This window comes from Coffea arabica, chromosome 5e (genome assembly GCF_036785885.1).
Source record: "Coffea arabica cultivar ET-39 chromosome 5e, Coffea Arabica ET-39 HiFi, whole genome shotgun sequence".
Classification (NCBI taxonomy): domain Eukaryota; kingdom Viridiplantae; phylum Streptophyta; class Magnoliopsida; order Gentianales; family Rubiaceae; genus Coffea; species Coffea arabica.
The window spans coordinates 50,175,424-50,187,594 of record NC_092318.1 but is presented as its reverse complement, the minus strand read 5'-3'; the positions used below and the strand labels follow the sequence as shown (position 1 = coordinate 50,187,594).

General features: G+C 50.2%; 3 protein-coding genes across 3 annotated transcripts; all 3 read left to right on the top strand.

Moving 5' to 3' along the window:
* The first annotated feature begins 2,899 nt into the window (after positions 1-2,899).
* On the top strand, positions 2,900-3,640 carry LOC140007099 (uncharacterized). Its single transcript, XM_072049812.1, has one exon. It carries the CDS (start codon positions 2,900-2,902, stop codon positions 3,638-3,640), a length of 741 nt encoding a protein of 246 aa, XP_071905913.1.
* A 581-nt stretch (positions 3,641-4,221) lies between these two features.
* Positions 4,222-5,106, top strand: LOC140007098 (uncharacterized). The gene has a single exon (XM_072049811.1). It carries the CDS (start codon positions 4,222-4,224, stop codon positions 5,104-5,106), a length of 885 nt encoding a protein of 294 aa, XP_071905912.1.
* Positions 5,107-6,762: 1,656 nt separating this feature from the next.
* LOC140007097 (uncharacterized) lies at positions 6,763-8,312 on the top strand. The gene is made up of 4 exons (XM_072049810.1): positions 6,763-6,875; positions 6,999-7,071; positions 7,651-7,903; positions 7,945-8,312. The coding sequence occupies exons 1-4, from the start codon at positions 6,763-6,765 to the stop codon at positions 8,310-8,312; spliced, it is 807 nt and encodes a 268-aa protein (XP_071905911.1).
* The last annotated feature ends 3,859 nt before the right edge of the window (positions 8,313-12,171 follow it).

Here is a 12,171-nt window from a genome sequence, read left to right as displayed (position 1 = left end):
GCTAGCCGAGGGTTTAATGGAAAAAAAGTTATCTAAAGATATCCATTGATTGGACAAATGCATGGACATACGTGGATGAGTTGGCACGATATTATGGCCTACAGACACCTTTTCAAATGTCTGTTGCAGATTTTGAATAATTGGGTTAAGATTCAAGGACCACATCTCTTCAAAAAAAAAAAAAAAGATTCAAGGACCACAAGTAAAGTGATCGCCCCCACGTGAATGGGCTGGTGGTTGGCGCCTCTTCATCGGGACCGTTAGGTCCTGGGGTCGAACCTCCGCAGCAACATCAGTTCGCCGTGCATTTAACGTGCTAGGTCTGGTTGGGGCACTGGGTCGGGCCGGAGTGAGGATTAGTCGGGCCGCCTTTACGGACTTGACCCGGACACCCCACTCCGTCGACAAAAAAAAAAAAAAAAAAAAAGTAAAGTGATCATTAGTGTCATTTCAATAATGGTTGTAAAATTCATCCCACAATTTGACAATGCCTAGATGTACGCTGACATTGTATGATTCATTGAAATCATTAGCCCCATTCGGAGAATTTTTGGAAAAAAATTATAATAACATTTTTTAAGGATGTGATGTATGTAAGGTTACAAAAAAAATTATAAATTATATAGAAAGAACATTCATAAAAAAATGTAAAAAATATATGTCCAAAAGATCACAATCCAAAATTTTCAGTAACTTTGGGACAGTAACTTTGGGAAGAAAATGAAAATAATTCAAATAATTTCCCTAAGATTCTTATTTCACTACTATTTGTACACTAGATGAAAATTCTTTTCTAATGACATTAAAAAATGGCAATTTATGCATACTTTAGTGATATTTTTTTTTATTTAGTGGCATTTTCTTGTTGGCGACTACTGTCCAGTGGCACTTGAAAAGTGGCACAAAATAATGCTACATTTTTTTTATTTTATCAGACGACAACAATTAGTCTAGTTTATTCCTATTTTAATCTATACTGGGGGGAGAGATCCAACGGGATCTAGAGAAACCAATGGAAACTGATCCATCATCAGATCGTATGAATTTAAAAAAATCACATATAATGGCACATTGATGGGAGACAAAATTTGAATCCATGATCTCTTACCCTACCAAGATTTAGTGTCTTTAGTGTTGACTAACAATCCAAAGGGCCATTGGTTCCAAAATAATACTACATGGTATGAGAAGATGCCACTTTATGAAATTTTAATGGCAATTGCAAGCGGCATGCGTTGAGTTGCCATCGCACTTCAAATGCCACTATATAAAGCTATTCTAACACTTTCAAATGCCACTAAAAAAATTAATCGCATTAAAAAATTAATTTGACTATTAACAAACCAATTGATCATGTTCATCTATGCAATTAATTATAATATTACAAAAATGCTACAAACAAAAAGAATTCACAAATGACTATTAAATAAAGTAAGAAATGAAATAACAAACACATCAATATTTCTTTCAAATTAATACATTTTGGTGAACGAACCATGTCTAAAAACAAATCTTTTAAGCTAATGACTAAATAAGTTTATCTCTTTGTTATTTTAAGTAGTTTTTTCCCAGTGGCGTCATCCTTTGTTAATCCTTCAGTTGCATTGTGGCCTGTATCTAAAAAAAAATAAAGTAGACATATTACCTCTTACTCTAGAATTGGACATGGCAAAGGACCAAGTCAAAAACTACATAGAATACATGCGCAGAGTAAATTAAATGAAACCATAGAGTCTTGTTATTTTCACAAATGGCAAAACCATCCACTTGGGCAACTTAGAGTAATCTCAACATGGACATTTGGCATAGGTTCTTAATTAAAGATGAGTTTTTCTCATCACAAGATGAAATTTTGACCACAGTTGATCTTTTAACCAGCTAAAAGTGGGTTAATTGATTAGAATATTGATGTAAAAAAAAAAAGTCAAACACTTGCGGATCTGACAGAGGGAGTGTATAAAACTATGGGTGCCGGGACACCCAAATTTTGTTTTAAAAAAAGTCCCATGGGTGCCAGGCTGTGTTAGCCCGGTACTTGACCAAATTTTTCACAAAAAACCAAAAAAAAAAAAAAAAAGTTGTAGGGGGGCTAATCCGCACGCGACACGTGTCGGCCCGGCTAAACCGCCCCCGAGCTCGGCCAAAGATACCCCACAGCTCGGAAACATCAGCTCGGGATTTGGAGAGGGCCAGCTCGGCCGTATCCACCGCCATTCCACAAAGTGGGCCTCGCGGGCCGTCGCCTCCGAACTCTTAGGGGCCGTCATGTGAAACCCTAGAACAACTCCGAACCCTAAGGGGACTCCTACTCCTATATGGAAACTACTACCACCAAACCTATAAATATGGCACCCCACGACGACATAAAGTACGCTATCTACAGTGATCTCTATACTGTTACCCCCATTGTAAGCTCTACTAACTTGATCGTCGGAGCTACACCGGGGACCTCAGCCCCACCGTTGTTCATTCTCTGCAGGATCACCTCCTCGGTTCCCCCCTCTCAGCTCGGCTCACCCAGGTAGCCCGGCTCGTAGCAGCTCAGCTCGGATCGTGTTATTGGCCGTCGCATCAATTGGCGCCGTCTGTAGGAAACATAGTAATTCTTCTTTTGCGAATCATGCCAAGGACTATGTCTCAAAGGAACGCTGATGGATCCAAGGGGAATGAGCGGAGGGGACCCCAAAATCCCCCTCGGGGTCCAACTCTTGGAGACGAGGGGACGGGGCCCTCGCGAATTCCGCCTGAGCAATTGGTCCAAACCGTAGCGAAAAATCTACCTACCTTCGAGGCAATCATGAACTACCTCAAAGGGCAGACGGGAGGCAATCAGGACCAGGAGCCTAAGGTCCAAGAAGCGGCAGGAGGGGGGCTGTCAGAGTCCTAAACAGGGAGTCCTATGCCTCGGCCCAAGAGGGCGCGCAGGGAGGTCACGCGTGAACAGATCGAGGCCATTGAACCATCCCGCAAGGACTCCAGAACTGAGCACCCGGAGCCTTTCCGGAGGTTCTCAAGGGGAGAGCTCTCCCCCCGAAAAGAGCAACACCAGGTACGAGATGAGTTGGACCTGCTGTTGGACCCTGAGGCCGACCGGTACATTGCTTCCCCCTTCGTGCCCGAAATTGAAGATTACCCGCTGCCCGCAAAGTTTAAAATTCCCAGCATGAAGTCCTACGATGCAACCACGGATTCGGAGGACCACCTGTTCGCCTTCCTGACGCAGATGCGCCTGCAAACTGCCGCGGATGCGGTCAGATACAAAACCTTCCCGATGTTCTTAGAGGGAAAGGCACGTCAGTGGTTCCAGGGACTTCCCCCCAGGTCAATCCAGTCTTTCACCCAGCTCGCGCGATTGTTCTCGGCACAGTTCGTTTCGTCGCGAGCTTTCTCCAAAAGTACAGCTCACCTGATGACTATTCAGCAAAGGCCGGAGGAGTTCCTGCGTGAATATTTGGTACGTTTTAACAACGAGTCCCTCCATGTCCATGACCGAGACGACAAGGTGGTCATGACCGCCTTCATCAACGGCCTGCGTAAGCAGAAGTTATATACCGAGCTCGTTGAGAGACCTCCCAAATCAGTTCGGGAGATGCTGGACCGAGCTCATAAGAAGGCAAACGCTGAGGAGGCCAATACCTGAAGAGCGCACAGGAGAAGCAGAGGGATGACAGACGCAGAAGAAATACCGACCAAGGAGACGCGCGGCGTGATCAGGGGCGAAAGAATACCTACGACCGCTTACCTAGGGGTCGGCCCCAGGAGGGAGACAAACTCTGGACTTCCCTCACAATGCCCCGGGCTCGGGTCCTTGCGGTGATGGAGCAAGAAGGGCTCTCCCGACCTCCCCGACCTTTGGCCGGTGACAAAAGCAGACGGGATCAGGATTTGTACTGTGCGTACCGTCGCGATGTGGGACATGATACAGAGGATTGCCGCCACCTCAAGAAAGATATCGAAAGATTAATCCGACGAGGCCATCTCGGACAGTTCGTACGTGACGAACGACCTGACCAAAGACAAGGGAGGCTCAAGCAGGAGCGCTTGGCCTACTCCTGGGACTGACCTCAGAGGCCCCGAGGACGAACCCCCGAGCCGGAAGTCCAGAACTTGGTTGGGGTGATCAATACCATTGCAGGAGGACCAGTTGGGGGAGACAGTCACACTGTTCGGCGGCACAACCGACCTCCACCCAGCGGGGAGAGCTCGAGTAAACGCTTGAAAATGTACGAGGAGATCATCTATGGGCCTGAGGATACGGTGCCACTTGCCTCTAATAACCACGAGACCATCGTGATAGAAGTCGTCACATGCAACTACAAGGTAAAAAAGGTATATATTGACAATGGGAGTGCCATCGACGTGCTGTATTACAAGACCTTCAAAGAGCTGCAGTTGGAGGACAAACAGCTCGTCCCTGTCCGAACTCCGCTAATCGGCTTCGCAGGCCCTCCGGTAAGACCGGAAGGGATGATAACCCTCATGGTCACGGTGGGGGCGTCACTAAAGTGCCGAACTGTTCCCGTGAATTTCGCGGTGATAAAAGAGCTTTCATCGTACAACATGATTTTGGGACAACCCACTTTGAACGTCCTTCGGGCTGTCTGCTCGACCTTACATCTCAGTATGAAGTTTCCCACGCCTTCGGGGGTAGCGGAAGTGCTCAAAGATCCGGAGGTAGTCAGGGCCTGTTACGTCTCGACTCTCAAGGGTAAGAAAAAATTGGTGGCTCAAACTACCTGTTTGGAACCTTGGGAGCCCGAGGATAAAAAGGAGAGATTGGAGACGGATGAGGGATTGACCGAGCTGCCGGTCCACCCAGAACGACCTGAGCGCATCGTCAAGGTCGGCACCTGCTTAAGCGAGCTGACTCGGAGCTCGCTGGAATCTCTTTTAGAAGAATATGCGGAGATCTTTGCCTGGATGGCGGATGACATGCCAGGGATCCCCTCCAAGCTAGCGGTGCATAAGCTGCACGTGGACCCTAATGTCCGACCTGGGAAGCAAAAAAAAAGGAACTACGCCCCAGAACGGAATGAGGTCGTCAAAGGTGAGGTGGGCAAGCTGTTGGAGGCCAAGATCGTGAAGGAGATCTACTACCCGACCTGACTGGTCAACCCGGTGCTGGTCAAGAAGGAAGACAGAGTTTGGAGGATGTGCGTGGATTTCACTGACCTAAACAAGGCTTGTCCCAATGACTGCTACCCCCTCCCACGGATTGACCATTTGGTGGACTCCACCGCGGGGTACGAAATTTTCTGCTTTTTGGACGCCTTCAAGGGGTATCATCAAATAGCCCTGGACGAGGGGGACCAGGAGAAGACCTCGTTTATCACCGAACACGGCACCTATTGCTACGTCACTATGCCGTTTGGGCTGAGAAATGTTGGGGCGACCTATCAGAGGCTGGTCAATAAGCTGTTTGAGGACCAGATCGGACGAAACATGGAAGTCTATGTTGACGACATGCTGGTAAAGAGTCGGACCCAGGAGCAGTTCATCTCTGACCTTAGAAAGATTTTCGACGTCCTTCGGTGATCGCGGATGCGTCTCAATCCCAAGAAATGCACCTTTGGGGTCAGGTCGGAAAAATTTATGGGCTACATGATTTCCAAGGAGGGGGTAAGAGTTAATCCGGACAAAGTTAAGGCCATCATGGACATGGTCCCTCATCGAAATATTAAGGAGGTGCAACGCTTGGCAGGAAGGATGGCTGCTTTGAACAGATTCTTATCCAAATCGACAGTTCGGGGCTCTCCATTCTTTAAAGCCCTAAGAAGAGGTTCACGATTCAAATGGAGCCCAGAGTGCCAGAAAGCGTTCGATGAGCTAAAGGCCCATCTTGCGCGGCTGTCGGCCCTAACCTCTCCCGCGTGAGGTGAAACTCTGTTCATCTACCTGGCTGTGGGAGAGGAGGCGGTTAGCGCGGTGTTGGTGCGAGAGAAAGACAAGGTTCAGAGGCCTGTGTACTATGTTAGTCGCGCCCTGCAAGGTTCGGAGGTAAGATACTCTGCCGTAGAACGATATGTTTTGGCACTAGTTCATGCAGCTTGAAAGCTCAGATCGTACTTCCAAACTTACCCAATTGTAATAGTGACCGACCAGCCCCTGAAGCAGATTCTCTCCAAGCCTGATGTCTCAGGGCGGATGGTGAAGTTGACTATGGAGTTGTCGAAGTACGACCTGGGATATCAGACGAGGACGGTTATTAAGGCACAAGCGTTGGCGGACTTCATAGTGGAAGGCGTTTCTTTCGGGTCACACGAGACAAAAGCCGACCAGGCCAGAGAAGCAGCTGAGGCCGTGGGGGCCAGAGAAGCTGTCGAGGTTGCACCCACCAGACAAGCAGCCGAAACCCGACGACATGGAGAAACTATCAAAGCCACGCAGACCCGAGAAGCAGTAGAGGCCGGACAGGCCGAAGACGCTGCCGAGGTTACCCAGGCTAATAAGGTAGCAGAGGTCGAGCAGGCCGTAGAGGAAGCTAAAGCCGAACCGGCTAGAGAGGCTGCCAAGACCACGACGACCGGAATGGCAGCTAAGGCCAAGCAGGCTTGAGGAGCTGCCCAGGCCAAGAAGGCTGAAGAGACTGCAGGACGAACTGATCCGGTCAGGACGTTGTATGTGGACGGCGCGTCGAGCAGAGAGGGATGTGGAGTCGGGCTCCTCCTAATCAGCCCTACCGGGGAAGAGCTGGCCTACGCTTTGAGGTTTGACTTCAGAGTTTCTAATAACGAATCCGAGTATGAAGCTTTGATAGCAGGGATGGTGATTGCTCGGAGGTTGGAAGCTGAATCGATAAAAATCTACAGCGATTCGCAGCTGATAGTAAATCAGGTGTGGGGAAGCTACGAGGCCAAGGAGGAGCCGCTAAAGAAGTACGTAGCTAAGGCCCGGGAGCTGAGGGACCACTTCCAGCACTTCGTGCTCGAACAGATTCCGCGAAGCTAGAATAAAAGAGCCGATGCCCTGTCCAAACTGGCCTCAACCTCATTTAGCAGCCTGAACCAAGAAATACTGGTAGAGGTCGTGAAAGATCGGGCGTACGAGCGTATAGATGCATCAGTCATTCAGGTAGTCAGCTCCTGGATGGACCCTATTGTCCAGTATCTAGCCAATGGAGAGCTTCCCCCGAGTCGAACAGAGACACGTAAAGTCCTTCTCAAGTCACAAAAGTACGTGGTCACGGAAGGAATATTGTATAGGAAGTCCTATTTGCAGCCTTGATTAAAATGCGTGACACCAGAAGAAGGGAGCTATATCCTGCGCGAGCTGTATGAAGGCATCTGTGGTAACCACGTCGGCCCGAGAGTCCTAGCCAAGAAAGGAATGTTATGCGGATATTATTGACCCACCATCTTTCGGGACTCTGCCGAGCTGGTGACAAGGTGCAGGTCATGCTAGTTGCACGCCCCAGTTCACCACGCTCCCACCGGGGGGATGGTTCCCATCCATAGCCCTTGGCCGTTCTTCCAGTGGGGGATTGACCTGCTGGGCCCATTTCTCCGGGCTCCAGGAGGTTATGAGCACCTGGTAGTGGTAGTTGACTACTTTACCAAGTGGGTAGAGGCCGAACCCCTTAACACAATCAGTAACAGGGCTATCCAGAAGTTCCTTTGGAAGAATATAATTTGCTGATTTGGCATACCGCAGGTCCTAGTCTCAGACAATGGCCAGCAATTCGCTGATGGTTCCCTTCAGGAGTGGTGCTCGGAGCTCGGCATTCAGCAGCACTTTACCTCCGTGGGGCACTCGCAGGCAAACAGACAGGTCAAAAACGCTAATAGGACCATCATGCATGGCTTAAAGACACTGATAGAATCTGTCCGAGTTGGGTGGATGGATGAGCTACCAACCATATTATGGGCTTACCGGACTACCCTCGGACGGTCACCTAGGAAACTCCGTTCGTTCTGACGTATGGGGCTGAAGTTGTAATTCCGACAGAAATTGGAGTACCCTCGGGCAGGGTCCAACACTTCGTGGCCCAGAATAACGAGGAGGAGATGCGGCTCAATCTAGACCTGCTCGAGCATAGGAGGGAAGAAGCAGTCATAAGGATGGCCAAGTACAAAGGGCAGGTCGCGAGGTATTATAACGCTAAAGTAAGGCATCTCTCCTTCAAACCAGGGGACCTGGTTTTGCGGAGAAACTCGGTAAGCCGAGCTGCGGGCACGGGCAAGTTGGACCCGAATTGGGAAGGTCCCTACGTGGTTAGGGAAGCTGACCGCGCGGGGTACTGTAAGCTAGCCCATCTCAGTGGGGGTGAAGTCCCGCGCACCTGGTACAATTCGAATTTGAGGCTTTTTTGTTAGAGCTCGTGCATGACTTGAGCTGACCAGAAGTAAGTTAGAGGGGATATCAGGGAATGTTTAACAGTACATGTTAGCTCGGCGTTCGGTCTCACAAAAATGTATCAAGGATTCTATGGAGAAATGAAGAAATTTTACTAAGTGTTGAATGAAAAGATTGTCTATTCCATTTCAAAAATATGTACACTAGGGGGCCATACAAAACAAACTGGCCAGCTCGGATCCTACCCTACGACCTATCTACGTCTACACTAAAGCGTTACCTAATTTTTTCCCTGCTGCTCCAGCTCGGGCTCGGGGGAGGTCGCAGGCAAGGAGGGGTCGGTCACCAGCGCGGCTAGGTCGCGTCCATGAGCATAGCCCTCCACGAGCCTGTCGATCTGGTGTACTGCCTGGGGGTTGTATTCAGGCCACCTGTTCAGGTCGAACCCAGGCAGATTCAGGGATTGCACATCGTGCATGGCCTGGGCATATCCGACCTGAAGGATGGGTCCGTTGAGAATGGCCAGGTCCTTCATGAAATTCTCAGACTTCTTGAAGTCCTTAATGCCCATCAGGCGACCCTCCTGACGAGCAGCTTCAATTTGGCCAGGTAGCTCGGCGGTCTTTTTCTGCTCGGTCTCCAGCTGCTGGGTCAGCTCGGCAGCCTTCTTCTTCTCCAGCTCGCAGGCTGACTGAGCCTCAGCCAGTTGCTTCTTTAGGGATTCCAGCTCTGCCTCGGCTGCCTCAAGCTGGCTGGACAGCCTATTCTTCGCGGCATCAGCCTAAGAGAGGTTCTCCCCCATGTTCTCGTACCTCTGCGACAGCTCGGCGCCTGCGCATTAAGCTGCAAATTACGCACAGATTGAGTACAATGTAGAAACCAGCAAAACAAGGAAATCTCAAGACTAATAGAATAATTACCTGAGCTGCGCTGAGGTAGTAGTGCTCCAGCAGCTCAGAGTTAGATGCAAGTTGGATGAAATGGTGGTCTCGGGGGAGCACCGTGCCCCTAAGGAGCTCCCGAGCTGCCTCCAGAAACTGGGCCCGGTCATTCACCGACAACCCCCACTTGGGGCAGAAGTGCAGGGAGTGCGCTGAGGTAGTAGTGCTCCAGCAGCTCAGAGTTAGATGCAAGTTGGATGAAATGGTGGTTTCGGGGGAGCACCATGCCCCTAAGGAGCTCCCGAGCTGTCTCCAGAAATTGGGCCCGATCATTCACCGACAACCCCCATTTGGGGCAGAAGTGCAGGGGATGCGGGTGCCCGCTCAACTCGGCGGGAGGCTTAAGAGGAATCACATTCCTCATACGCCACATAGCTGGTGGCGACTTTGATGAGGCCTACTGCTCGGCTGTGTTCATCCCATAATGAGTCGTGAGGGCAGCGGACGACCCTTCCTGGGTGTGTGGGGAAGTTGCCTGGGTCCGGGCCTTCTTGGCTGTCGTCTTCTTCCTCTTCTTCTTAGGCTCCTCCACTGGCGATGACTGAGCTGCAGTCTGAGGAATAGGCACAAGTGGAGGAGGTGGAGCCGCGCTGCCAGGAGCGGTGGAAGGCTCTTGAGCAGGGGTGCTCGAGCTGCCGGTTCCCCCAATGTTCAACAGTTGAAAAAATCTCTTCACTGTGACCAAAGAAAAAAGGTCAGTTCGAACAACACAGTAGAATCTACAAAAAGAATGGGATCAAGGATTTACAAGCTGTCAGCTCCTCGAGGGTGATAGGTCGGAGATCGGGAGTAGGGTCGTTCACCTCTGCCCTGATCAGCCCCGCCGACCAGAGCTGCGCGTTATTGAATTCCTTCACCGTCAGCCGAGCCGGGGAACTGACCAGGCGGTCCAGCTCGGCCGCAGGTAAGGGCGAAGGAATGGGGTCGGACACCTGGGTCTTCTCCTTCCATGTCAAAGGGGGAAACCCCATGTTCTTCACGTAAAAGAACTGGGCTTTCCAGCCCTTGATAGAAGAAGGCATATGCGAGAACAGCTCGCGGGTTGGGAGCTCTCCCCCGCTCCTACGGGCGAAGTAGAACCAACTGTGGACTGGGCCACTCACCTTCATTGAAAAAATGACCTGAACAGGTCCAAAGAGTAAGGAATTTCAAGAATGCGGCACAAAATGAAGAAGCCAAGGATGGACCGAATGGCATTGGGGATGAGTTGGGTTATTCGTATTCCCTAGAAGGTCAGGATCTAGCAAAGGAACTGAGGAATGGGAAGACGGAGACCAGCCACGAGCTGATTTCTATAAATAGCCACGAACTCAGGGGGAGGTCGGCATGCATATTCCCCTGACCGGGCAGCCCTGGCCTCGAATTGGGGAGGAATATCATACCTTCCCACTAGTTCATCTACATCCCCCTGTTCCAGAAGGGGGGGATGATCTCAACTTCCCCGAAGTCGATATCGGGCCCCCGGGAGGGTCCTGGCCTGGCGCGAGATGGAGCTGTCTCCAGAGGAATCTCCGGGATAGCAGCTCCAGCATCAGACTGGGCTGGTTGGTCGGGCTGGTTCATATCTCGGTGGGGTGAACTGGAGTAGGGAGGTATTCAGACCCAGATGAACTGGAGGAAGAAGAAGAAATTATTTCTATGGGGTCAGGTCGGGCTACTCTACGCCTAGGTACCGAGCTAGTGATATCAGAGTGTGTGGAAGAAGACGACATAAAAGGAAAAGAGGACTTACTGGCAGATAAGTAAGAAGAGCTGTTGGGTGCTTAGAAGGGGAAGCTACTCTCGGACGACCTCACTAAGCGTGGAGCGAGCTGATGGAGATTTGGAAGTGGAGAAAATGAGAAAGGGAGCTTGAAAGCGACGTTTGGAGGGGCCTATTTATAGGTTACTTGGTCGGGAAGATGAAGAGTCCCGAATTAAAATTTTAAATTTGTTGCTTGGAAACCGTCGCCTCGGGAGACGGTTGAGATGACAACCGCTATTATGAGGGGACGTGACCCCTGAAGCGCCGGTTACATCAGTAGACGTGATGGTTACTCAAACAAGGGGACACGACCGGGGATTGCGGGCCCCACACTAAACCGACCCGACACCTCGAAATTTGGTCCAGATTCACGCGACCCTTCGGTGACTCTAGACTCAAAGAGGGGCTAGTGTAGGGGGCTAATCCGCACGCGACACGTGTCGGCCCGGTTAAACCGCCCCCGAGCTCGGCCAGAGATACCCCACAGCTCGGAAACATCAGCTCCGGATTTGGAGAGGGCCAGCTCGGCCGTATCCACCGCCATTCCACAAAGTGGGCCTCGCGGGCCGTCGCCTCCGAACTCTTAGGGGCCGTCATGTGAAACCCTAGAACAACTCCGAACCCTAAGGGGACTCCTACTCCTATATGGAAACTACTACCACCAAACCTATAAATATGGCACCCCACGACGACATAAGGTACGCTATCTACTGTACTCTCTATACTGTTACCCTCATTCTAAACTCTACTAACTTGATCGTCGGAGTTACATCGGGGACCTCAGCCCCACCGTTGTTCCTTCTCTGTAGGATCACCTCCTCGGTTCCCCCCTCTCAACTCGGCTCACCCAGGCAGCCCGACTCGTAGCAGCTCAGCTCGGACCGTGTTTTTGGCCGTCGCATCAAAAGTGTAATGAGTGACGGTTGCTTCTAGTGTGCAAAGTGGGAATTTCTTCCTACCATGGGCAGAACCACTACAATCACAACAACTCTGCCTGGGACCATTGTGAAAAGCTTACGAGTCCACTTAGGCTTACGCAACTGAAAGGCAATCATAGGTGAATTACGTAGATAAGAATGTGGGACTTTGTAAAGGACTTTCTAAAGGACTAAATTGCATATATGTTTGTACATTAGATTGGGTTGATAAATTAATCATCATCTAGGTAAATGCTCAATTTGGAGAACATAAAGA

Excerpts from the sequence above, each read along its gene's own strand:
- LOC140007099 (XM_072049812.1), top strand. The coding sequence starts at position 2,900 with ATGCCTCGGCCCAAGAGGGCGCGCAGGGAGGTCACGCGTGAACAGATC.
- LOC140007098 (XM_072049811.1), top strand. The coding sequence starts at position 4,222 with ATGTACGAGGAGATCATCTATGGGCCTGAGGATACGGTGCCACTTGCC.
- LOC140007097 (XM_072049810.1), top strand. The coding sequence starts at position 6,763 with ATGGTGATTGCTCGGAGGTTGGAAGCTGAATCGATAAAAATCTACAGC. Across the intron at positions 6,876-6,998 it reads AAGGAGGAGCCGCTAAAGAA|CCTGAACCAAGAAATACTGG; the intron begins GTACGTAGCTAA and ends CTCATTTAGCAG. Across the intron at positions 7,072-7,650 it reads TAGATGCATCAGTCATTCAG|GTCCTAGTCTCAGACAATGG; the intron begins GTAGTCAGCTCC and ends GGCATACCGCAG.